The sequence below is a fragment of the Falco naumanni genome, chromosome 1 (assembly GCF_017639655.2).
Source record: "Falco naumanni isolate bFalNau1 chromosome 1, bFalNau1.pat, whole genome shotgun sequence".
Lineage (NCBI taxonomy): Eukaryota > Metazoa > Chordata > Aves > Falconiformes > Falconidae > Falco > Falco naumanni.
In genome coordinates, this window is record NC_054054.1 from 107,176,995 (window position 1) to 107,200,701 (window position 23,707).

At 53.6% G+C, this 23,707-nt stretch overlaps 1 protein-coding gene across 3 annotated transcripts in view; it reads right to left on the bottom strand.

Moving 5' to 3' along the window:
• Positions 1–23,707, bottom strand: part of SMG6 (SMG6 nonsense mediated mRNA decay factor) — a 118,194-nt gene that overhangs the window by 17,604 nt on the left and 76,883 nt on the right. For all 3 annotated transcript variants that reach the window (XM_040615674.1, XM_040615665.1, XM_040615654.1), the window contains exon 14: positions 1,155–1,331. In XM_040615674.1, coding sequence (XP_040471608.1) covers positions 1,155–1,331 — 177 coding nt within the window. The remainder of the gene's footprint in view (positions 1–1,154; positions 1,332–23,707) is intronic.

Here is a 23,707-nt window from a genome sequence, read left to right on the forward strand (position 1 = left end):
AGCCAAGCAGACTATGGGGAAGGGCAAGAAGGAGCTCCCCTCCATATCATGTTTGTTCATAGCAAAAATCGGAGGGACTGACCCAACAAAGGCAGTGCTCTGCAGAACAGGACTCTCCCCATCTTTATACTGGATAGAACCTGAAGATGCCCCCATATCACACGCTTTTGGTGGTATTAGCTTGAAAAGCCTCCTGCGTCTTCTCCAGAAGAAAAGTGTCCAGGTCTCCCACCTTACAGACACATCTCTTGCTGCCTGGGGTTTTGTTCTGAGCCCCAGTGCAAAAAAATCATTTAAAATCTGTCCCCTGCTCGGCCGGAGATGGCTGCTGGGACAAGGAGGGTGCTGAGCACATTCTTGCTCTGGGCTCCCCTGGCTGTCAGCTCCCTGGGGCGCAGGGGGCCAGGGGCAAGGTGCTATCCCCTGCACGGTGCTCTGCAGCGCCTGGCCCCGGCGCAGGGAGGGGACCCGGAGCGAGCCTGGGCAGTGCTGGGCCACCCAGCTCCCTGCTCCCAACGCCTCTACCCCTCTCTCCTGTTTCCCTGGCCTTTCCAACTGCAAGATTAAACAGAAGAAAAGAGTCAACCTGCAGAGCGGCTGGCAGGGCCCTTAAACACACACACGGAGCCTGGAGTGAAGCAAGGCCTACAGGAACAAGCAAGGGCAGAAAAACAAGAGTTGAATTCCTTAATCACATCAGGATGTGAGAGGCAGGGGAGGGACGGGGCGCCAATGTCAGCTCTTCCTGTACGTGTGCTGGAGGCTGGAGCTCAGGCCTCTGCCGCAACGAGCTCCACGGCTATAAACTTGATCCTGAAGCTGAACCCTGACACCCCCTCGCCCACCTCCTCTCCCGGGGCTGCGGCGCTGCACGTTATTAAAGCTCCCCCCGCTTCGGGTATGAAAAAGCAGCATCTGGAACTCATAGCAGCGCGCAAGATAGAGGCACGCGGGTTGGACTGGCAGGAAAGGGCATGAGCGAAGTACACTCGGGAGACAAGGGCTGTGCACCATTTGCCACCCCCCCGCCTCCCCCCATAAAATGCACACGCAGCTACGCTGGCTATAAATAGCAGGAGCTGCAGGGCAGGCAGAGGCTGGGCCCCACAGGGGTGATTCTTCCTTCACCGAGGCGCGCTCTTCCCGCACGGTACCTGATCTTCCAGTTGTTTTCCCTCTTGGCTTCCCATTTCCTTTCCCATGGCGTCTGGGACGGGTGCCACTGACACATATTTTCCACCCTTGAATGCCAGCAAAGGCTCTTCTTGTCCACAAAGGGCTTCCAGGAAATACTTCAGAACTGTGACCCTCTTGCAGTCAGCTGCAATAACCTACAGGGTGAGGACGAGGGGGTTGGGGAGAGGGAAAGGAAAACAAAGTCAGTGCAAAGGGGAGGCAGATGGGCAATGGCCAGGGGGAAGCATTTGGGGATAGAAGGTCCGGTGGGATGCAGGCAGCACTGCACGGCACCACCGGGATGTGCAGGGTGCCCCTCTTCTTCTAAACAGGGATGGAAGGCGTTTGCCCATGCCTCGTAGCTCACCGTCCCCAAGGAAAAGGAGGCAGATGAAGTCAGGACGCCTAGCGCTAATCTGTGTCCTGTCCTGCCTCATCTGTGCACTCCAGGGCCGTGGGGCTGCTGGAGGGCAGCCAGCCCCACCGAATGGGGGAAAATCCTGCTGAAGCATGAGATGAATGATGTGGCCTATTCTTACTGTTTCGTTTTGGCTCCATCGCCAGATTCCCCCCCAGCAAAAGCTGGGGAGGGATGCAGGTGCGAGAGCGGGCGGGTGGGGGTATTTGAGAAAAGCTGAGCCCCTCCCCATCTCCAGCCCAACCCCATCCCGTGGGCCCATCTCACGGACCAACTGGGGAGCCCCGTCAGGGAGGCTGGGACAGATCTGGCCAGAAGGAAACGCAATAGCTTGGGTAATTATCCAATTTATGAGGCTTTCAAATGGAGTTTCCAGAGCCCGGGAGCCCAGTGCCTCCACGGCACAGCCTCTGCCGGCACCTCTGCCACAAGTGACCTCGTCCCCTTGCAGCAGGGCTCTGCACCTGCAGAGCTCTCCCCTAGTGCTTCCTGCTGACTGGTGTCACCCCTGGGGAGCCGCAGATTTATAGGGAGAAAGTCAGCAAACAGGGGCTAAAAGTGCTGCACACCGTGGAGACAAAGTCCACGTCGATGCCCAAGTTCCTGCTGCTCCCCCAACCCCCTCCCAGTTTTGCTCAGCTCATACACAGCAAAGCAGCCTCAGTGATCCCCATCCCCAGAGGGTCCCCACAGGCTGCCAGGACGGGGATCCCAAAGCCGAGGAGAGGGCCAGACCCTACACAGGTGACTCAACCAGGTGCCTCGCAGCCGGGGCTGCTGCCTGCTCTCCCCCTGCCCGCTCACGCTGTGCGGTACCGATGCCACATGCTCCAACCCCGGCTTAGGCTCGTCACCCTGCCATGCCGGTGGCGGTGCGTGACCTGGATGGGGCTGTGCCGCAGCCAGAGGAGGGTTGGCAGCGGCATGTGGCCCCACTGCACCAGGCTGCCGTGAGAGGAAACTTCTGCTCTTCCACAACGCTGCCAGTTTCCTCTCTGCGGGCTAATTTTAACCACCGTGTCGCTGCAGTGCGTGTCAAAAACCTGACCCTCCTCTGACCTCCAACCTCCCACCCCGGCTACTGCCTGAGCGAGGCACCCTCATGCACCAGCAGCCGGGGCCACCTTCGTTTGAAGCTGCCCCCCGGGATGCTGTGCCCCCCCCCGTACCTGCACTGACAGGCGGAGGGGGAGGAGAAGCCCCTTCCTCCCGGCGGGAGGCAGTCGCCGCTGCGGAGAGGTGGTGCGAGCAGGGTGATTGCAAGAATGTAGTATTTCAGGGAGCAAGGGACCCGTAACCACTAATTCTGCTCCTAAAAACATGTCCTACGGGACAGACGTGAGCAATGAACAAGGTGACACAGGCTCAGCAGGCTGGGCTGCTGAGGACCCTCCTTCCCGGGACAGCCCTTTGCTGCTTGGGACATCCAGCCAGGAGCAATCCCGGCAAGTGTCACCACAGGAACATTTCCATCCTCCTGGCTCTCCTTTAGGAATGATTCTGTGCAGGGGAAAGTCAGAAGGAAACAGAACAAGAGCAAAGCAGGAATGACTGTCATGGGAAACATCTCTCCTGAGAGCTCTGGGCTGCAGCGGCCCCGGGGGAAGTGGTGGAAACCTCACCTCACCGCCTGCTTCATCCCCAGCTCGACGGGCTAACGCTGCGGAGACCTGGCCTGACTCACCCGGGGTGACTCAAACCCAGGGATTTTCCAGTCCTGGTATCTGCAGTTCCCTTGTGCCAGGGCTGCTGGGTGAGTGAAGCCCCCGCCACTGCCAGCACAGCTTGTGGGGATGTGCCTGTGGCAGCACCAGGGGCTGAACCCTGCTGCCAGCCACATGCCGTGGGATGCCAGGACGTGGCGGGCAGCAGGAGCATCGGGGAAGGGGATGCAGGTGGGGCAGAGATGGGCACCCCATCCTGACACCACTCCCAAGGGTTTTCTCAAGACATCTCTAGAAATAAAAGCCATTGCATCTAGCTTAGAACCCATGAGGTTTTCATGTATACATGAAGGGCTGAGCGCTGACACAGCTGCAGTGCAGCCATCTCTGCACAGCAAAAGCTTAAATCTCCCTGTCAGAGCCTCCTGGATTGGGAATGATCAGGAATATTGCAGAAGAGCTCCCTTCACCCATGGTTGGGGCTGGGGACAAGGGTAGATGGGTTTGATCCTTCCTCTCCTGAAGAAGAAACAAGTAGGAAACACCAGATTTACTGCCAAGCCAGCACAGCCCGATGGTTAAATTCAGCTCATCTGCTGGGGAGAAAAAAGCCCAACTGAAGACCCATGACATAATGCCACAGCAACTCGTTTCATGAACACATTTTTCCAGCCCACATGAATGAAAAACAGGGAAGGAGCAAATGCTCTGCACATCTCCGTCACGTGCAGCCCTGCTCGAGGAGGATGCGGCAGAGCCCCAGGCTGCCGGCAGCCAGGCTGGCCCCGCTGCGGGGCAGCCCAGCCTCTGAGATGCTGGGAAAGAAGTGACCTGTGACTGGCACCCAGGTCTCTCTCGAACGGCAGAGCGGGACCTTGCGTGCTGCAGAGCAACCCGCTTTTGTCAGAAACTTCCTGTTTCAGAGTAGAAACGTGAGTGCCCGCGGCAGCGCCGGGATGCCCAGGGCAGCGGGGATGGCCATGAAGGTGCTGGCTGGCTCACATGGCTATTCCTTGCTGCCAGACTGGAGTGTGGCGAGGACACTGGGAACCATACCCACCCTTCCTGAAGGAATGGTCAAGTACAAAATGACACCGCGTCGATGTATGTGGTGATGCCGCAGCAGATACCCCCGGCCCTGGAGAGGAATATAGCTGCCCTGTGCGCCCTTCCCCCTCTGACTGTGCAGTGAGACAGCAGGAACCGAAAGCCTGGCTTCAACTCATCGTTGGGTATTAAAATAGGCCTGACACGCACGCAGCCGCTCTCAAAGGAAAACTGAAACTGAGAATTGCTGAAGTGGTCTGGTGCCCCTGTCCGTGACCCGGGCTCAGTTCCCCAGAGGTGTGAGCGACCGAGGCATCACCGAGCCCCTTGCCACTGCGGTGCCTCTTGGGGACACGTGGCTGGGGACCAGGCACAGGGCGGAGGTAGCTTCGGTGGCAAGCGGCCCTGATCGCCAGCCTGATTTCATCAGGCCCGGGGAGGAGAGGTTTCTAATCTCCTGCTGCATCAGACAGGCTAACCACCAGCTCCCAGCACCAGCCACCCACCGGCCGGCTGGTGGCTGCTAGGGCACGCTGACGAAGCTCATTAGCGCTCTGACTGCTAATTCATGGGTCATACATTAACATACTGATCATTGAGTAAGACACAGCAGGACACACATTAACACACACTAACTGCCTGCAGAGACCCACTGGGCTGCACATTAACTGTACCAGCTGTTGATTTTCAACACCACTACGCAGTGCCAGTGCCACCAGGACCCTGCGCGTGCCATCTCCTGCCAGTGGTGAGCAGCGTCCCCAGGTCTAACAAGGGTTTCCCAGATCTAACGAAGCTGATCCCCTCTATGGCCTTGGCTGTATTTCCCTCCCCCCTGCGAAAAAACATGCTGATGGGAAAAACTTCCCTGAGTGCTGTGTGCTGCTCTTTAACAAGAGGACGGTAGAAGACTCCCCCATGGGGTGGCCAGCACTTGGCCCAAAGGAGATGCAGCCTGGACGCCAGCACGCGTCCTCCAGGAGATTTAAGGGGAGAGAAGGGACTCACTCCGAGATCTGTGAGCGATGTGCCCAGGGGGAACATGTGCACCTGGTGCTGGCAGGGTGACACCACCAGAAACCAGCCATGGTCTCGTTTTGGGTCAGAGACATGCCTGGAGCTGGGGGGACAGTCCCTCTGCCCCCTGCCCCAGCCTCACCAGCCCTGCTGCTCCGCACACGGCTCTCCCGCAGCTAAGCAAATCGCTGTCACACCCACTGCCGCCTTCAATCAACTTTTACAACTTGTTAATTTTACGCAGCGTCCTAAAGAGCAAATAACTGGGAGGCAGGAATGCAGACTCCTTCAGCTAGTCCAAAGAGCCTCTGGCAGCCAAGCCAGCTGGCCAGGGGAGCCCTGCTCGGCCGGGGGGACCTGTCACATCCCAGGGGGACGCGGCCCAGGGCAGGCTGCCCTGTGCCCCACAGCCTCCGGCAATGCCATGCTGCTGCCGGCGGTGTGTGAGAGCAGCCTGGCAGCCTCCCTCTCGGGAAAACCTTAGACCCCACAAGCAAACGGGAGACAGCGGCTTTGGGGAAGGGTTTGCTTGGAGGACAGGCTGCCACTGCCGGTTCTGCATTCCTGTGTGCGAGCGGGAGACACAAGCACATCCTGACAGCTGGATTCAGAAGGGGAAAAGGACACGAGAAGTTTGAGTCATAGCACGGAGAGATCCCATCCCAGATTCGGAGATGGGAAAGGGATAGGACTAGGACTCAGAGCCAAGCTCCAGCACGATCCAGTGTGGGGATAACACTGTTTTTGCCACACCAGTTTAAACATGGCTTAGCTGAAGTAGCTGAATGATGCTGAAACCAAGTGAGCCTCAAACAATCTAAACTACGCAGCGCCCACATGGCCCAGCTGAAATATTTGCACTGACCCTGCTAAAACCTCCATGCAGGCCATGGCTAAATGCCTCCCAGTGCCCTGTGCCACCTCCTCCCATCCCTGGGGAGCCAGCTCGGAGCGCAGAGGAAAGCACCCGGTTTGGTCTCATCCCTTCTGGGTTTTCATCTCACAGGCTCGCACAAAAGCTGGGCTGGGTTTAACCCTGGGCTTATCACAGCCCAGCTTTTCTGGGCTCGTTCCCCAGCCAGGATGTGGCCCGAGGAGCCCCTCACCCTGCCCAGCCCAAATACAGTTTGGAGGGGCTTGGCCACCTGGGTAGGGAGGACCGAAGTGTCCGTCACGGCTGGGCAGCAGCGCTCACAGCTGAATCACAACCCTGGTTTCCGCAGCTGAGGGCTGACTTCAGCCACAGCTTCTCTGAGAAACTTCTGATTTCAACTAATCCCACACACAGGCTCGACGGACACTGCTCCCACATGCCTGCAACTCTGCGTGTGACCCGAGGGCAACTGTGGTTGCAAGGGAGCCCAAACCAAGGCAGCATTGGCTCTGATGTACCTCGCTGCTGCCCTGGCTCTGCAGGACCCAGTGCCAGTGTTGGCAGTGCCTAGCACCAAGCAGAGAGCACTCATGGGGACAGGATCCACCACACCATGCTCCATCACAGCAGAGAGGTGCATCACCCAGGGAAGACAGAGGAGCTCAGAAGAACCACTCCAGTTGCTCTTCCCCACTGCCACTGCTGGAGTACCGCTTTCTCCGCAAAGCAGGGGCTCCCCAAAGGGAAAGCATAGGCATGTCCTAGCCAAACCTCTCTCCTAGCACCCCGAGTCTTGCAGAGGCACGGCTCCAGCCTCTGCACTAGGGCACATGGTCTCGGACAAGTCATCGGAGCAGATGTGCTTTTGGCCTGGCAACTGTCTCCATCTTTCCAACTTCAGCTACATAGCTCAGCCACAACTGGCTTTCAAACTGGAAAGCAGCATGGAAAGTGAGCCAACTGCCCACCATCACCAGGGCTGGCCAGGCTAAGACCAGCCGGACTCGTCCCACACAGTGATGTAGAGAAAATGCAGAGGTGATAGAGGGGTGCACAGTGATAGATCTGAGCTGACTCATCCACGTGTTGCTGTCAGAGATCAGAAGAAGCCCTGAGCAGTCTGCACAGATTCCTACCATGAAAGTCTTCACATTGCACCCAAGGCACTGGTACCTGTCACCGCTGGCAGCTGTAGGATGTGAAGGTGAGACCCAGCGACGTGGGGGAAGCTGTGAGCGATTCTGGGGCTTGGAGCCTGCTCCCAGCAAGCCCTCCCCAGAGGAGGGGATCCCTGGGCTGGCACACCGAGGGAGCAGCCCTCCCCAGAGCTGTCTGTCTGCCAGGGGCCAGTTCTCTCTCCCTGACTGGCACCTAGTGGCTGTGGGGCAGGAATACAGACTGAATTCTTTACCGACACTCCAAACTCCGTATGGAAACTCCACACTGCCACAGGTCCCAGCCTATGTCCCTGAAACCATCTGTGCTACGGCACAGCCTGGCACTGCCTTACAAAACATCTCACGGCTCCTCCAGACTCTCCGTGCAGCTCCTCTCAACTCTTCCCTCCCTTTGTGGTGGCTTACCACAGGGTTGGGGAAAGACCCCAAAACACATCTGAGGGTGCTGCAGGAACCTTTTGTGACTTGTGTGGAAGAACCAACACCAAAGTCACCTGAAGCAGATGCTCTGGATGGAAAGCCATCCTCCAGACCCCTCTCAAGCTCCTGTGCCCAGAAGGAACTCAAGCTCCAGCCCAGCCCAGGACCAACTGCTCCTCTGAAGCGTGAGGAGCTACACAGCCCAGAGAGGAAAGTTCCCAATGGTTTCTAAACCAAGCTTTTGGCTTTTGCTGATGCTTGGAAAGACTTGCCCTGATGTCTTATTCACCTGTCAAATGTGCTTTATAAAGAACCTTTTCGTCAGTTCATCTCTCCAGTGAGCAGCAGCTGGCTCCAGGCTGTGTAAAACACCTTTTAGGCAGGAGGTGGGTGGTCAGCTTATTTCATTTTACCCCCGCTGTCCATTCCTACAGGGCACCAGCAAAATGAGAGAAAAGTATGACTTTAGCCTGGGTGAGAAGTTCCAGAGAAGATGATGGGGTACAAGAGGTCTCCACAGAGGGATGGAGATGTTTCTTCTGGTTTGTGTGTGTGGCTCCTGCCTGGTTCTCATTGTGTCCTCAGGCATTGCTGCCAACAGCTACAGGCTTCCCACTGTAAAACGTTGGCTCCAATAAGACACTGCAGGAATTTCCACTGGAGAAAGCATTTGCTTCCACCCCTGGAGGCCACACGCCCCAGTGCTGGGCAAACCAACCCCTGCAGCTGTGCAGTATCTGGGGTATTTCTGCTCTCCAAGGTAACGCCTTGAGCACAGGACCACACATTTCGGTTGTCTGTCGGGAGAACAAGGGGCTAAAAAAATCACAGCTTTGAAAGAGGCCGATGACTCCAGGAGAAGGAGCAAGTCACAGTCAGGGACTCCCTGTTATAGCCATCTCGATGCCCTCCTCTCCCATTCCAGCTCCCAGCACATCCATAAACTTCCCAGGGGGAAATAAGGAAAAATTCAGGCCACAGAGTAAAGCCAAGACAAGTCCAAAGGAGCCTGCTCTGCTCCTCCTTTGCAGATCCTACTGGAATGCTAACCAGGGAAGACAAGTCCCTGAAAGTCTGCTGCAAGCCCCTGGTCCCAGACTGGGGAAGGAGGAAGCAAATCCGTATCCTCAGCAAAGCCAATATGGCAAAACCGTCAGCTTTCAGAGGGCATGAGCTGCTCTCCCTGCGGCGAGAGTCTCCGGTCTTTTCCTTTTCAGGGACTGGGGGAATTTATTTCCTCTGCCATTTCGGAGGATGCCTGCCTTGCCAGAGATTGTTTTGCAGAGTTAAGGAAGATAAGAAAGTGGTTAGCAGGCTCTTTGGTGGAGGAAGGGAGGACTGCTTAGTAAGGGAAAGGGGACCGCTCTGCTCTCGGCAGACACACGCTGCCCTTCCTCTGAGGCCACTACTCCAGGGGACACTGGTGTTGGGGACGAGGCTGGTCCAACCCCGCACCTCTTCACCCCCAGAGTTTCTCGGGTACATCTGCTTGTGGGGCCACGCTGTGCTGGTGACCAGAGAAGCTGTTCCCGTGCCAGGGCTAGGATCTGTCTCTCCTGGGATTCGCAAAATGCGTCTGATGAATGTTCAATCCAACATCTCGACTGCAGATCTCAATGTGCTCTTGCAACAGTAAGAGCCCTTTTTGCAGGGTACATGGAAAAAAAAGAGGCTGGAGCCAAATCCTGGCTGCTCACGCCATGGGGAAAAAGCTGTGGTTATCTGGCAGCCTCCCTGTTTCAGAAAGCACCTCCTGAGCGTGGCAGGAGGGAGCTGGCCTCTCTGGGGCGTTTGCCCTGAGGAAGCCCTGAAGATGCACTATTCCTGCTGAGCATGTCCGTCCCTATCATGCCAATGCGCTGCAGCGCTATGTGGAGGTTCAGCTCAGCCCCTCCGGACCCTACACCCAGCCCTCACCCAGGCAGATAAAGCTGTCGTGCACCGAAGCAGGGCAGAGCAGGCTTTTGGCTCTCGCCGATAGCATGAGCTCTTTCACGAGGACTGCCACGTGGAGACAACTAGACAACTGCCCTGTGACTTGACCCACAGAGTAACGTGGTGATTCCTGTCCCACGGGACAAGACACCAGTAGGAGCAGCTGAGACAGTGGGAAGTTGGGTGGTGGAAGAAAAAAAGAGTTACAACACAGGAACAGGGGAGCTATGAGGATCTACCGTATGAAAGTAGCAAAAAACGGTGCAAACCAGAGCTCACCCTTACGGCATCCACCTGCTCTGCCCGTATCATCCACCCCTTGTCCTTCCAGCCTGACCTCTGCTACAGGCAGCGAGGAAACCACAGTATTAGCTGGTAACACCCATAGCATCATGGACTTCCACCCCTGGAGGTGTAAACGGGCTGCTGTGTCCCTTGCAAACCTGACTTCTGACCTCGGCAGCAGGAGGGAGAAGAGAGGTAAGAGCTGGAATATTCTGCCTGGTCCTGGCAGAGCCGGCCGGGAAGCCGTTTCTGGGAGTTTACACAGCTTATACATTCTCCATGCAGTTCCTGGACGCCTTCCATGGCAGATGAGAGTTTTATGTCGAATTTTAAGTTTGACCACAAATATTTAAACTTCCTTGGACCACAAATGCTCTATCTTCTTTGTGGTTTAGTTGGCACCAAATGAGTATTTACAGATCCCTATATGTCTGTCTGTCATTTAAATATCTCGTGGAGGTGCCAAAGGCTTCAAACGTGGAGGGGCTCCTCAGGCGGACCCCCTGATTGCCCCTCTCTGCCCTTCATTACTCGGCGCAGGCAAGGGAGAAGTGCAGATGCTGGCCAAGCCCTTGCAGAGGGCACAGCTGCTGCTGGTCTGAGCATTTCATACTTGCAGTCTATTAAGCTCATTTTTCAGAGAATGTCATCTGAGATCCCACCGTAACTTCCACAGCTCCTTGCCCTGGTGAATATTTGAACTGGGATGAAAGTCTTTGGAATTTTCTCCTTTTCTTTTAGGTAACTAAGTCTACAGGAGACTGTTTTAACGAGAACTGCTAAAACCTCCTAAAGCAGCACAGCTCCCACCTGGCCGCTGCTTGCAGCCTCCCCATGGGTGTTTTCACTTCCTCAAACAAAAGCAATTCTCAGAGGGTGACAATCCAGACCTGCTGAACTGGGATCCCGCTCTAGGGAAACTGGTTAGAGTGGTTAGTCTCAGTGGCAGAAGAATACCAAATTCAGGGAAGGCTGTTCAGCCAGGAAAATGCAATCAAATAAGCACTGTGAAAGGTCCTGCCTAAGCACCCGGTGCGGAGGGAATGTGGTGTTGCCATGGCAGGGAGCTGGATAGGGAGCAGAAGGCTGAGGGTCCCTGAGCTGACACCCGGGCGGGTGGGTGAAGCGGCCCAAAATCTGAGCTAACAAGCGCATGCCAGCTCGAGTCAGGTTGTGTGTGTTTCATTTCCTACATGCTTTTTAGTCTAGGAGACAAACTGGATGTTCGCCCCACCGATTTTAGGGGAACTTTAGAACACGTAGCGGTGTGGTAGATGCCGCTCCTGCAATGCTGCTTTTACCACCCCAGGGACCCAAGCCATCGGCTGGTCGTGGCAGCACTCGGGGAGCTCTCCCGTACATCCCACCAGCCCTTGGAAGACAGAACGATTGCGTGCCCGGGGCAAAAGCTCCAGCAACGGCTGCCCACATCAGAGGAAACAGATACCTGAGTCAGAGCAATGCGATGAGAAAACTCCGCTCCACAAACCAGAAGCCAGACTGAGCAACGTCAGCGCCAAGCTGCCCCACTGCTGCTCCGCACGCCTGGCTGGCCCCGGCTGCTGCTGGGGAGCTTGGGGCACTCCAGCTCCCCTCAACTTTGGAAGTTGAAAGAGAAGCAGCTTTGCTTTGAACTAACAAGCAGGCAAAGCCCACGTGAAAGGGCAGCTAGTGGGGCTGGGGCTGTGGCTGCTGCGTGCAGGGAGGAGTTCCTTCGACCGTCGGCTCCTCCGTTGGGGCCGCCGCTAAATTCCCTTGAAAACAGAGGGTGGGGATACAGAAGGCAATGTAATAACACCAGAAAAATGCCACCACAGCTCGGTCGGCTGCGACACCACAGCCCCAGTGATATTAGCAATACTGGCATTTCCACCCACCACAAGAACCACACTGGCAGCACGCTCCCAGCGGCTCGGGGCAGGGCGGGAAGCTGCTCACACCACTTCCAGCAGCCACTTCAGGGAGGGACAAACACTGTTATTTTGCTTTACAGTGAAATGCTGCCACTTAGGGGACTCCCGATGACGTTCTTGTGCCTGAGAGCCCATGTCCTCTTCGAGGAGGGGCTGCTCGGAGCGAGACACGCTCCGTTAGCCTACCAGAGAGGTAACTTTATGCACCAGACGCAAGCTCCAGCCCGCGCGGATCCTGCTCTGCCTCTAAGGAAGCAGCGAGCACAGCTCTGCTACTTATACCCAATACTCAGCTCTTCTGGCCGATGATTAATGGCCCGATTCTTACAGTCGCTCGCTTCCAGCCGGGCTGAGAGCTGCAAACACACCTAGGGAAGGGAAAGAGGAATTGGAACGGCGGCTTGTCGGGGAGAAGAAAACTATTCGCTGTGTCTTTGTTTTCTGCAGAGCTCCTCCTCCCGGGAGCGGGATGCTGAGCGCAGAGCAGGGCCCCTGCCCCGAAACGGAGGAGCTGAACCAGAACAATAGGGTGGGGACTCTGGATGGGCCCCGACAAGTGGGGTGGGCTGGAGCAGGGGCACCGATCCATCCTTTTGACTTCATTCACACTTACAGCTGCATTAGAGACATTTCCTGAAAGCACAGTAGGAAGAGAGGGGTATTCGCTCACTCCACCCTCCATCTAACACTGTCCTCGCGATCCAGCCATGCGCTGAGAGCCAATTTTGGCCTCTGGCAGAGCTGCAGGCCAGACATTACAAGCGCTGGTGTGAGCAGCACAGGTCCCCACCCGATGAGCAGCACACAGACTTGGAGCAGAGAAGAGGGGTGCCGCAGCCAGAATAAAAAAAGAAGAAAAAAAAAAAAAAGAAAAAAAAAAAGAAAAAAACAAAGAAAAAAAAAAGAAAAAAAAAAAGAAAGAAAATTCAATGTAGGGAAATTCAGAGTGTTTGAGCATGTCCAAGGTAGCCCTGAACTGGACAAGGAGGTGTCAAGAGCAGGATCTGGGTGTTTGGCCTCAGGGCAAGGGAAGGTGCAGCCACCAGCCCATGCCACACGAAATGAGGCATTGCTCCTCTGGCGAAAGAAACGAGGGGAGTGACAGCCACGCTGCACGGGGGGCCTGGAGGCAGCAGCCATGCCACAGCGCTCCCACCCCAGGGTGATGGTCCACTGTATCTACCACACGTCATCTCCCGACGATGCCACGACCTGCATGCAACACGGAGCAGAGGACTGAAAACAGCGCGGCGAGCCCTGTGCCTGACTCACTGCAGCCCGGGAGCCTGCGTGGCCCCGGTGCATCGTGATCCTGCATGTGGAGCCTGAAAAACAACTTTTTTTTTTTTTTTTTTTTTTTTTTTAAAAAAAACCCAACAAAAAACCAGCCGCCCTCCAAATCTGGAGTTACTCAGCCTGACTCACACACCAAGGCTCTCCTGGCTCTGCCGGCAGTGCCTGCAAGTACCTGGAGTGGGTTGTGCAGGCTGCGCCGGTGATACCTGCAGCACCACACACCTGGAGCTGCAGCACTTCCCCCGAGTGCCTGCAACACCAGCTTGCTGCAGCCAAGCTAATTGTTTTCAGCCTCAAACGTCAACCATTTCTGGTGAATCCCCAAATTAAAAAAAAAAAAAAAAAGGAGACTATAATTTTTTTTTTTGAAATGGGAAAAGTATTTCTTTCATTCTCCCATAACACAAATCCAGCAAACATGAAAAACATGAACCCAAACCAAGCTCAGACATCACATCTGGGGAGGGCCCAAGCATGGAAAATTTTAATCCAAAGGTTAATGTTTGGGAAGCTCCGAGTGTGTGAAAAGAGGGGTTAGATGGGTGCTGCTCCACGGCTCGAACAGTTGTTGCCGCCAAGTGGCGGCTTTCAAACGGTGCCTGCCTGCCCCAGCCCAGGCACTCGGGGTCAGAAGCTAAAATAGAAAACAACTGAAATCATTGCAAGCAAACAAACAGTCAGATCAGATGCTGGAGAAGCCAAACGAGGAAGAAGCCAGCAGCATGAAACGCAGCTCAAGCCCTGTGACTGGAAACAGCCTCCTGACTTGCCCTGGTTGAATCTCACCAAACCACATGGCAGTGGTGGCCCTTACCACCCCCTCCTGCTCCCCGGAGCTCTCCCGTGCCACATCCACAGCTTCAAGATCACTTGAGAGCCCTGTGCCACTCCTGTGCCATTGTCACCTCCATCTCCTTTGCTCGCAGCTCTGCAAGATCACACTCCAATGGTTATCACGTTTGGGGTTTATTTCCCACTCTGCAGCTTGAACCTTCACCCTTCTCACCCAGAGCTACCACCTCCTGCCCAAGCACAGAGCGCCCTGCCCTTCACCTTCACCCCAGCTGATACCTGTGCTCACCCAGAGCAGCGTGTCTCTGCTACCCTCCTGCTCGCTCCTGCCTTGTGCCCTGAGCTGCTGGGTTCCTGTAACCCCCAACTGCCACTGCAGATCTGCCCTCTGAGCTTGCCATGCCCCCATTTCCCCACATCCTGCCTCCAAAATGCCTTTGTCTTCATCTTCTGCATTAGATTATGCCCTTTCCAGACTGCTCCTTCCAGACACTAGAAACCTCTCTCCCCCCAGCTATAACAGAATAGCATCCTAATTGCCTTTGTTAGGGCTGGGGCCATGCTTGTAAAATTGCCACGTCTGCTTGCAGGGCCGTATCAGCATTAACAATAGCTTAAAAGCTACAGGAGTTACAGCATCAAGTCCTCCCACACTTAACTAAACACCAAGAGAAGGGACCATATGTCTGCAAAGTCAGCCCAGTCAGGTGGGTCGGAGCCCGGCTCCCCGGGCTCCCCCGGGGTGGGAAGGGAAGGCACGGCACCAGCAGGCGTGAGAGCATCCGGCAGAGCAGCGCTGCTCGCCGCAGCTTATTTACAGCATCCAGAGGGACGCCGGATGGGATGCTTCCTGGGATCAGCCAGGGCAGAGCTGCTCCCTAAGGTAGCAGAGACGGGCTTCAAAGAGCTGCAGCATCCCTGCCCACGGGTTGGGCTCTTCTCCCAAGCACACACTTGCCAGGAGAAGAGCTGGGCTGCTTCTCCCGTCACACAGCCAGCAGCTTCGCCTTGCTGCCCGCTGTGCCCTGCCCGGCCCGGGAGCAGCCCCAGCTCCCAGCCCTGCTGCAGCTGCCTACCCAGGGTTGCTTGAAAGCTGGAATCTCTCCCAGACACAAGGAGACAAAGCAAGCTCCATCCTGGGCTGAGATGGACCACTTTGCATCACTGGAGAGGTCCGCTCACGCCAGCGTGCCTGGGTCGCTATGCCTCCTGCAGGTGCCCAAAGTGCCACTCAGCTCCTTGCCAGATAAGTGCTTCCTGGAGCCATGGGAAGGTTTGATTCAGTACATTGCTGAGGGACACAACAGAAAATGTTCTCTGCTGCAGAGGGAGGAGGAGAGTGATGTCTCCCAGGTAGCTGGGATGTCATACAGTGCTCCCCCCAGGATGGTGGTGCTGGCTAGAGAAGCACGGTAAGGAGGAGCGTTGGATGATGATGGGGTTTGGCTCCAAGGATGCTGATTTTGAATGGGACCAAAGCTGCTCCAGATGTCAGACACAACCAGGCTGCTGGGGACACAGACACTGGCCAGAGAAGGGGAGAGGGGGATTTGTCAGTTGTTAGCAGAGAGTCTCTGCAAAAAGATGGGAAAAACATAAAATAGCGTGCAAAAATGTAAATGGTCCTTTAACAAACCATTGGATAACCCAGCCCCAGACCAGTTTTGTGTGTGCAGTGCCTTGCTTGCCTGAGACAGGACCCCAAATCACGTAGCTCCCTGACCACACTCCTCTCTCTGCAAGAAGAAACTTAAATCTGCTCACAGCTAACTGCAAAAGCACGGAGATAAAGATGAAAGGAAGAGAAGTGAGGCTGAGAGAAGCACTAGAAATCTCTGTAGACACCAAAGATTTCTCTAAGCTTAGCCCAGAAAAACTGCAAAGAAAACATGCACAGCACCTCTGTCCGGACTGGGGAGGGGTCTGCAAGGGAAGGGTTGACAGGAGCGACAATGCCAAGGGAGGACCCCAAGGAGCAGCTGAAGGGAAATCGTGGCAGGGTCTCACCTGCAAAGGCAGGGGAAGCGTGTGATGAGAAACATGAGCAGAACTGGCTGGCCAAGACAGGGCTCAGGACTGGGCTCCCCCAGGGCTCGTGCTGACGGCAGCGTGTGCTAGCACGCTCAGAGGAGTCCCAACAAAGGACAGGCAGGCGTGCTCCAGCTGCCCATGGACCATAGCTCCTGCTCCGCGCTCTTCAGCCCTCCAGCCAAGGGGGAAAATGTAATCAGAGCAATTTCTATTAGCAAGAATATAAAGACTTGGAACCTCTGGGCTGTCTCTTGACAACTAATTAATTACCAGGTAGCATCCCCTTGAAGCTGCCAACACAGCACGCACAAGTTCCAGCATGATTTAGGGAGAGAGATGAACTTTACAATAAACTCTAGAATTTTACTTCATCTCCCGCCACCATCTGAGATCCTGGGGGAACAGGAAGGGGTGGCAAGAGGCAAACTCTGAAGCCATCTGGGATCATCATTAACTCATTCACTCGTGGCCTCTGCAACAAAATGCCGACTGCGCTCTGAGCAGCAGCTTCAAGCCAGATGAGCGCCTTGTATTCTCAGTTTCTGCAATGCTCTTCCGCCAGTTTCTGCGGAAGGGTGCCCACCCCCTCTGCAGCCCCCTCGCCTGTCCCCCAAGGCTTTGGCTGTCAGGGCAGCCAGTCTTTGAATCTATTAAGAGCAGAAACTGTATTGCAAATGGCTTTAGGTGATATACTCTTCACTAACAGCAACAAAAAGGAGCAAGTAAAAAAAAGTATGTTAAGAAAGCAGAGGAGAGAAAAGGAAAAGGACAAGAGGAGATGGACAGAGTGACTGTTGCTGACATAGCTACTATGGGAAAATCACAGACAAAACCACAGTGGCTGAAGGTGCCATATCTGAACCCCAGGGACCAAGAGGCATCGGCTTGAGCTTATTGAGCTGGCTGGTGTGGCCGTGCAGTGCCATACCCGGCTGGTCCCTCACCTCCAGCCATGTCCCTCTCCTTGCTGTCCTCAGCAGAGCAGCCCTTTCCAGTTGACTGGTTGCTAACTATTATGGGAGTGCTGTATCTGGGCAGTCACGGTGCTACACAGCGTGTCCCCACACAACCACACCGTGCTGGACGAAAGGAGTCTCCCTGCTTCAGACAACCAAACACTGCTGCCGTAAGCCTCTCCCCTCCTTCCCTCTCTGAGCCTGGGACTAAGGGACCAAAACCTCAGACCAGCCCAGGATCACTCGCTGAAGGAGGACATAAAGGGGCAAAGACTATCTGGGCTGCAGAGGTCACCGAGGACAGCAGCAGACAGTGCTAACCACTGCAATGTGCCAAGCTTTGTCCGGACATCTCATACAAAAAAAAAAAAAAAAGATAACGATAAACTACAGTTGAAGATCAGGATGCGTGACCTGTTGGAGAGCGCTGGGCTTGGGCAGCCAAGCCAGCAGATGATTAAATGTAAGCCCTGTGGCAGCACTGTGAGGTCTGAGCTAGTACACGATGCAGGAAATATGAGGACATTTGGAGATGGTCATCCCAACGCAGGATTTCTCAGGCTCTAGAGACGCAGAGAGATGGGAGATGCTGTTCAGCTTGGCACATGTGAACTGACACGGTACACACGCAGCATCTCAGAGGGCTGGTTTTGCCTGCACTCAGGGTGGTATGAGATCATCAGCGTCCTGAACAGCACATGGGGGCAGTGCTATGTGTGAGGACTGCCCTGAGGAGGCATCTTACACATGACAGCCCTGCCACCTCACCACTTAGGACAACCCTGGGAGCCAGCTTGTCTGGGTGGGCAGCATTTGGGACCAGAAGCTTCTGTCTCCCTGCTCCAGGCCACAGCTCTACCGGAGGCTGTGGATTTCTTCCTTAGCCACCAGCACAGCCACAGGTCACCCTGCTCAGGTGCAAATGTTCTAGGCTAAGCCAAAACATTTCTTTTCTTTTTTAGACTTACTTGATGTAAGTCCAAAAACTGAGATGACATCAAAGAGCCCATTGAGTAGATCCCCTCCAGAAACACACAGGGACTTTACCTCGTTAGTACAAATGCTGTTCCCCTGCAGACTTCCTGGGAACAGCTGAAGCAGCATCGCACTTCAAAAACCAGCCTGCACATCACAGGGGTGGGGAGGAGTTCAGTTCTGGCCCAGGACTGTTGACAACCATTTCAAAGCCCACGCAGGATCACACACAAAACCTGTCACAACCCTGGGGGGAACAAAATTACCTTCATCCTCAGGAGGTGGGCCATAAAGGCAAAGGCAGGGCAGGAGCTGTCACATGAAGCGGTCAAGGAGGGCATGCAGTCTGATTTAAAGGCAAGAAAGAGAAGATTATGTAGATGATGGAGCGGTTTACTCCCCCTGGAACTGGTCAGTGACTGTTTCCTGTGAGCTACAAAGAGGGATGTCCCTTCAGGACTTCAACCCATGCTACAAGAGTCCATCTTCTTCTGAGGGATGGCAACTGCCAGCACTTCTGTCCCTGCTGCAGCCCCCAGCTCGGGGCTGCCACTGGTTGGGGTCTGAGGTCACTGCCAGGGGGACGGGGGAGACCTGCAGGAGCTCAGGCTCAGCCATGGCATGGAGTGACAATCAGATTGCTGCTTCCTGGAAGAACTGGAACTGATGTGCAAATAATGAGAGAAAAATGTGGGGCAAGGGAGGGTTAAGGAGAGATTAGTCTGGGGCACACTCTGGGAGATACACAATGTTAAGTATGTGGGCAAAGGAAATGAAAACTGGAAACTCAAACATAGTCAAGAATCCAATCCCAGCCTGGGCAGGAAGTTTACACTCTGCTTCTAAATATACATGTTTTTAAATCAACAAGCTTTCTTGTTCCTCAGCTCTACTGTACAACTACACAGGAGAACTAACCGGATAAAGGCGCTGCCAAGCTCTGCCTGGCAAGGCTTACTGTCCACAAGTGACAAGGTATGGGCGATGGAAATCCCTGCCATGCCCCAGCAGGAAAGCAAAGGCAGGATCCTGGAGAAGCTCTGGCAGAGCAGGATTCCTGGCTCCGAGCACCCTGCTCAGCATGTCGGCACCCAGACCCTTGCAAAGAGTCTCCTGTGGTCCAGGCTGTGGACCACGAGAAGGAGAGGAAGTGATAACCTGTGCGCATGAGTCAGATGTGGTGCCTCTTTCCTTCCTGCTCTCTGGCCACTGCACTCATGCTCAGCAGTCGGATAGTCACATATTTTTTTTAATTTGATATAATTATCTCCTAGAAATTACTGTACACAGCCTCTTGGGATCTAAAGCAATTAAGTGAAGATAAATTTCTTTCATGGAGCAAGCTGTCAAAGGATGAAGCAATTTCATTCCCCATTTGAAGTGGAAGCTTTGGGTCATGCATGGTTTATTTGAAACAATGCCATCACCTAAAGCTGCTGATCTTATCTGTCTCTCTCTGTCTCTCCATTTCAAACTGCTGAAGATGTGCAGCGTGGCACCGCTTGAAGTGATGACATCTGGCACCAGGCCAGCTACAGAAACAAGCTGCTCCTCCCCAAGTTGGAGTGCAAGAGGCCAAGCATTCCTATTAAAAAGGGGGAAACAGAGGTGAAATCTGGGAAGAGCTGAAAAGTGGGAATCCTGCCTAAGGGAACAGGAGACACAGGAGGAGTAAGGTGCCTGCAGGAAGGGGTGGTACTGCCCAAGACAGGATGGGAGCACGTAGTGCATCTCTGAGCGGTAACAGTCTATGAGGCTTCCTCTTCATCACCAGACTGCCCTGAAGCCATCTCAACCAGGCTTCGATTTCATCATGACAAGGACCAGCCCATGTGCTTCAGTTTGCATGAGGAGAGGCAGGGCAGGACAGAAATTATATCCTGTTAGCGCATATGCACTAAGTCTCTCAGAAGTTCCAGCAAATTCTCTCCTGTCCTCACATTTCATCATGCCAAGGCATTTCATTTTAGGCAAAAAACCACATAAAACACATGAAGCAACTCATTTAAATAAAGCATTCTCCAAACTGGTGGGTTTTAATCCTGAAAGGGGGAGGATGGCCAGAGATGCTGTGGAGCAAAGAGTGGCCACAATGAGGGCTCTGCTAGCCCCACAGGTTAAGCACTGAAGATGCTCAGACCCTCCCAAGGGAGGAAGGCACGCTCCACACCCCATCAGTCAAGTGAAGCTTTGTACCCTTAAGCAACCTAAAGGTGCCACTGTGCCAGCTGAACAACTTTCACCCAACTATTGGGAAACAAAAAGCCAGAGGCCATCAAAAAGAACAAGTATGAATGGATCCTGAAGTCCTGCGTACAGCCAACAGCAGACCAGACCCACTTGTGCCACAAAAAGCCAACACGCCTCCCGAACGCGCCGCAGGCAGGGAATGCGGAGAGCAGCGGCCGCTCATACTGACTGCATTTCTGTCGTCTCATCTGCATCGTTCATGTAACCTTCAGAAGTGCTGCCCTGGGTGTTCAGTCTCTAAACCACGCAACACGGTCACTGACACAGAATTAGGCAGGTAATGGCCTGGAAATTGGGCTCCAGCTTTCCCACAGCGCCGGCCAGCTACTGCATGGCAGGCAGCTCCCTGTTGCAGAGGTCAGCAGCACACCGCGACCCCCTGGTACCTTCGAAGCTGTGAGCCCCTTGCCCTTCCCAACCAGCACTTGCACCTCTTTGCCCACTTTTCTGTTTAGCAACTGCTCTGTCTACACACTTGCAATGATATAACCACGCAATGCACTTACATTCGCTCCGACTCCCGCCTAGCCAAATCCATTCACACAACTCCCTTTCAGCCTACAAGGATTTATCTTTATAACCCCAGCGTTTCCCACGTGATGAAGCCTTTTGTATGTTTAGCAGGTACCACAACATGAGGTGTCCCTCCGTGCTGATACCCGGAGGATCTCTCCTTTCCCACATCAGGGCAGTCACTAGCAAGCAGCTCTCAAGTCACAGGGCAGTCGGTGAGGATGCTTGTGTCTAAAAGGAGGTTGCAGCTACGGGTGTGAAAAAGGGCAACTGCTGAGCAAATCCAGCTCCCCGAGCCCAGACTGATAAGAGCATTTCATTCATCAGGTTTCTGCAAAGTTCCAATCAGTGCTGATCAAATCTTTGTTCATTAGGACAGATGCTGAACTAGAAAAAGTTGCTGGTACTAGAGGGAGCTAATAATCTAAGTTGGCAATGGGTACAAGTTCAAGAAGCATCTGGATGACTTCAAGAGTGCAAGCATGATCTCTGAAAGTGACTTCAGCACCAGAAATGTGGTACGTCACCAGCAGCTGGTAGGTGACTGCATCAGCTTAAAAAATGCACATCAGCAGGCATGTCCCTGACACACTGGGAGCGCTGCTCCACAGCCACTGCTCTGTGGGAAACATCACTCGTGGACCAGATATCAGGTGAACAGACACCACATTGGAAGGACGTAGCAAACCGCATCTTCTTCTGTCTATAGACATAAATCTCTTTCCTTCAATAATAACGGATGCTATAATAAACACTAGATCATTCATTTATATTTAAGACAAATACAGAACCAAAATGTCAGTTTGTCCTGTTGTTCACAAACTGAGCAGACCAGGCAGGCAGTAACTTCTCAGACCTCAGAAAACATGTATGTCTTCATACCAAGAATTTGTGTTTATATATGCATCTACTCATCCCAAGTACGGCAAAGGTTTGGGAAATTTTTTTAAAAAGTCAACAAAATGACTAAAAATAAATACTATTATTGTCGCTATTCATAATATATAAACTTACAGACAAATATTTGTTACACATGGTAGAGAAAATGCTTTATGCAAAATGCTGGTATGCAAAATGTTACGGCAGATTTTGTTAATTTAAATAAATTACAAGTTCTACCTTATGTTTAAGGAAATATATGCAAATATGTTATGGGGAAATTTTTGATTCGATTATCTGGATTAAATATCCAGCATTTTTAGTGTCCCACCACACATACAGTCAGACCAGCAGCAGCAATGTCGCTCATGCGAGACCTACGTTTGGGAAGAATTTTAACGCTTCCCAGTGAACCTTCACTTGGAACCCCTCGTCTTCCTAAGGGACACGGGTGGCCTGGGGCTGAGGCACTGGCCTCCAATCCTGGGTATCAGGGGCTTGTTCTCATCCTGAAGCTAAGGTTTCCTGTGGGACCTGGGTCAGTCCCTCAGCCTCGCGTACCTCTGTTGCCAATCTCTAACAAGGAAATTGCTTTTCCTTCTGTCATAACGTGTTGTGGAGATACGTTCATTAATGCCTGGGAAGTGCTTTGACTTCAATGACAGCGAGAAACAAAAACAATAAATAAGACCACAGTGGTGTCTTCTCTTTCTGATTTGGGCTGTGACAGCATGAAGACACCAAGGGTTACAGCTCCAACCTGCTACAGAAGCTGGGCTCTCCATCCTCGCCCAGACTCAGCTCAGCACTGCCAGATGGATTTGGCATCCACAAAAACAACACAAGGTCCGGCTGGGAGCAGAAACGTGGGGAGCAGACTCCAAGCTCAATGACAGAGGTCACCTTCCGTCTCCCATAGAGACAGAGTAGATCCCCATCTGTTATTTGGGCTGACCACTCCCTGCATTCCACCCCATCCACTTCTCTGGCAAGCTTCCCAGGACGTGGATCTTTCTTATTCAGGATAACAATGAGGAGTTATTAATTGGGTCTTTTTTCAGGTTTCCTGAGGTCCTTCCAATAGCTGTGTTGGTGGATACTACAGCCGTCGTTGTTGTCTTCAGCAGGGATGTTTTAAGCATTTCACTTGGTCAAAGACAGAACAGTGCCATGGAACAGGGTCACCCCCAAAGCTAAGCCACAGGCAGAGATGAAGGGTCAGGTCAAGGACTGAGTTTAGTACTAGCATGCAGAGTCTCAGTGGTGGCGGCATATCCAGCTGGCGAAGCACAAGGCAAAGAGGCAATCCTGAGTCCCAGGGACCCCCCACACGATCAGAAGCACCACATTAACTCTTGAGCACCACAAAGATAGTCTGAGGTGCGGCCATGCTTCATGCCCAGGGACCAGCTCGGCCAGCCGGAGCAGCCTTTCCATTTCCTCCAAGTTTCTCTGGGTAGCAATAAGAGATGGCTCATTGGGAGGGGATCCAGCATTAATGGTGTTTTAATGAGGCCTTTCAATATACTTACAGACTAATCAGCAAATTCCACAAGGCCTGGACTGTAATATGTCATTCTGAGTATGCTAAAGTCATGGTGAATACCTCTTTTATAGCCTGAGCCGAGCACTATCTGGGCCAGATGTCCTGCCAAGAGGTGGCAGGTTTTGTGCCGTAAGGCTGCCAGTGCAGCAGAAGCAAGGCCATTACCTGCTGAAAAACCCCAAGGGAAGCAAAAGCTGCATGCAGCATACACCGAGCTGGTGCTGCACAGCAGACTTCATGGTTTGACTCTTTTCCTAGGTCACTCCACTGATGCCAACTCTGGGAACGTGCTGTCAGCGAGTTTCTTAAATAGGACATTTCCCATTTCCCAAGAATCTGTGCTAAACCTCTGGAGGCAGCTTTTAGGACTAAAGGACTGAACGTAAGTAAGTTTTCCATCTCATTACATAAACCTGGCCTGATGATGACAGAAGCAAGGATGTTCGAGAGCAAGCATCACCTTGCTCCGCACGCAAAGATCTGATGCCACCTGAAACCAGGCATGGGACAAGGCTGATTTATCCCGTCAGTCTCTGCCTTGA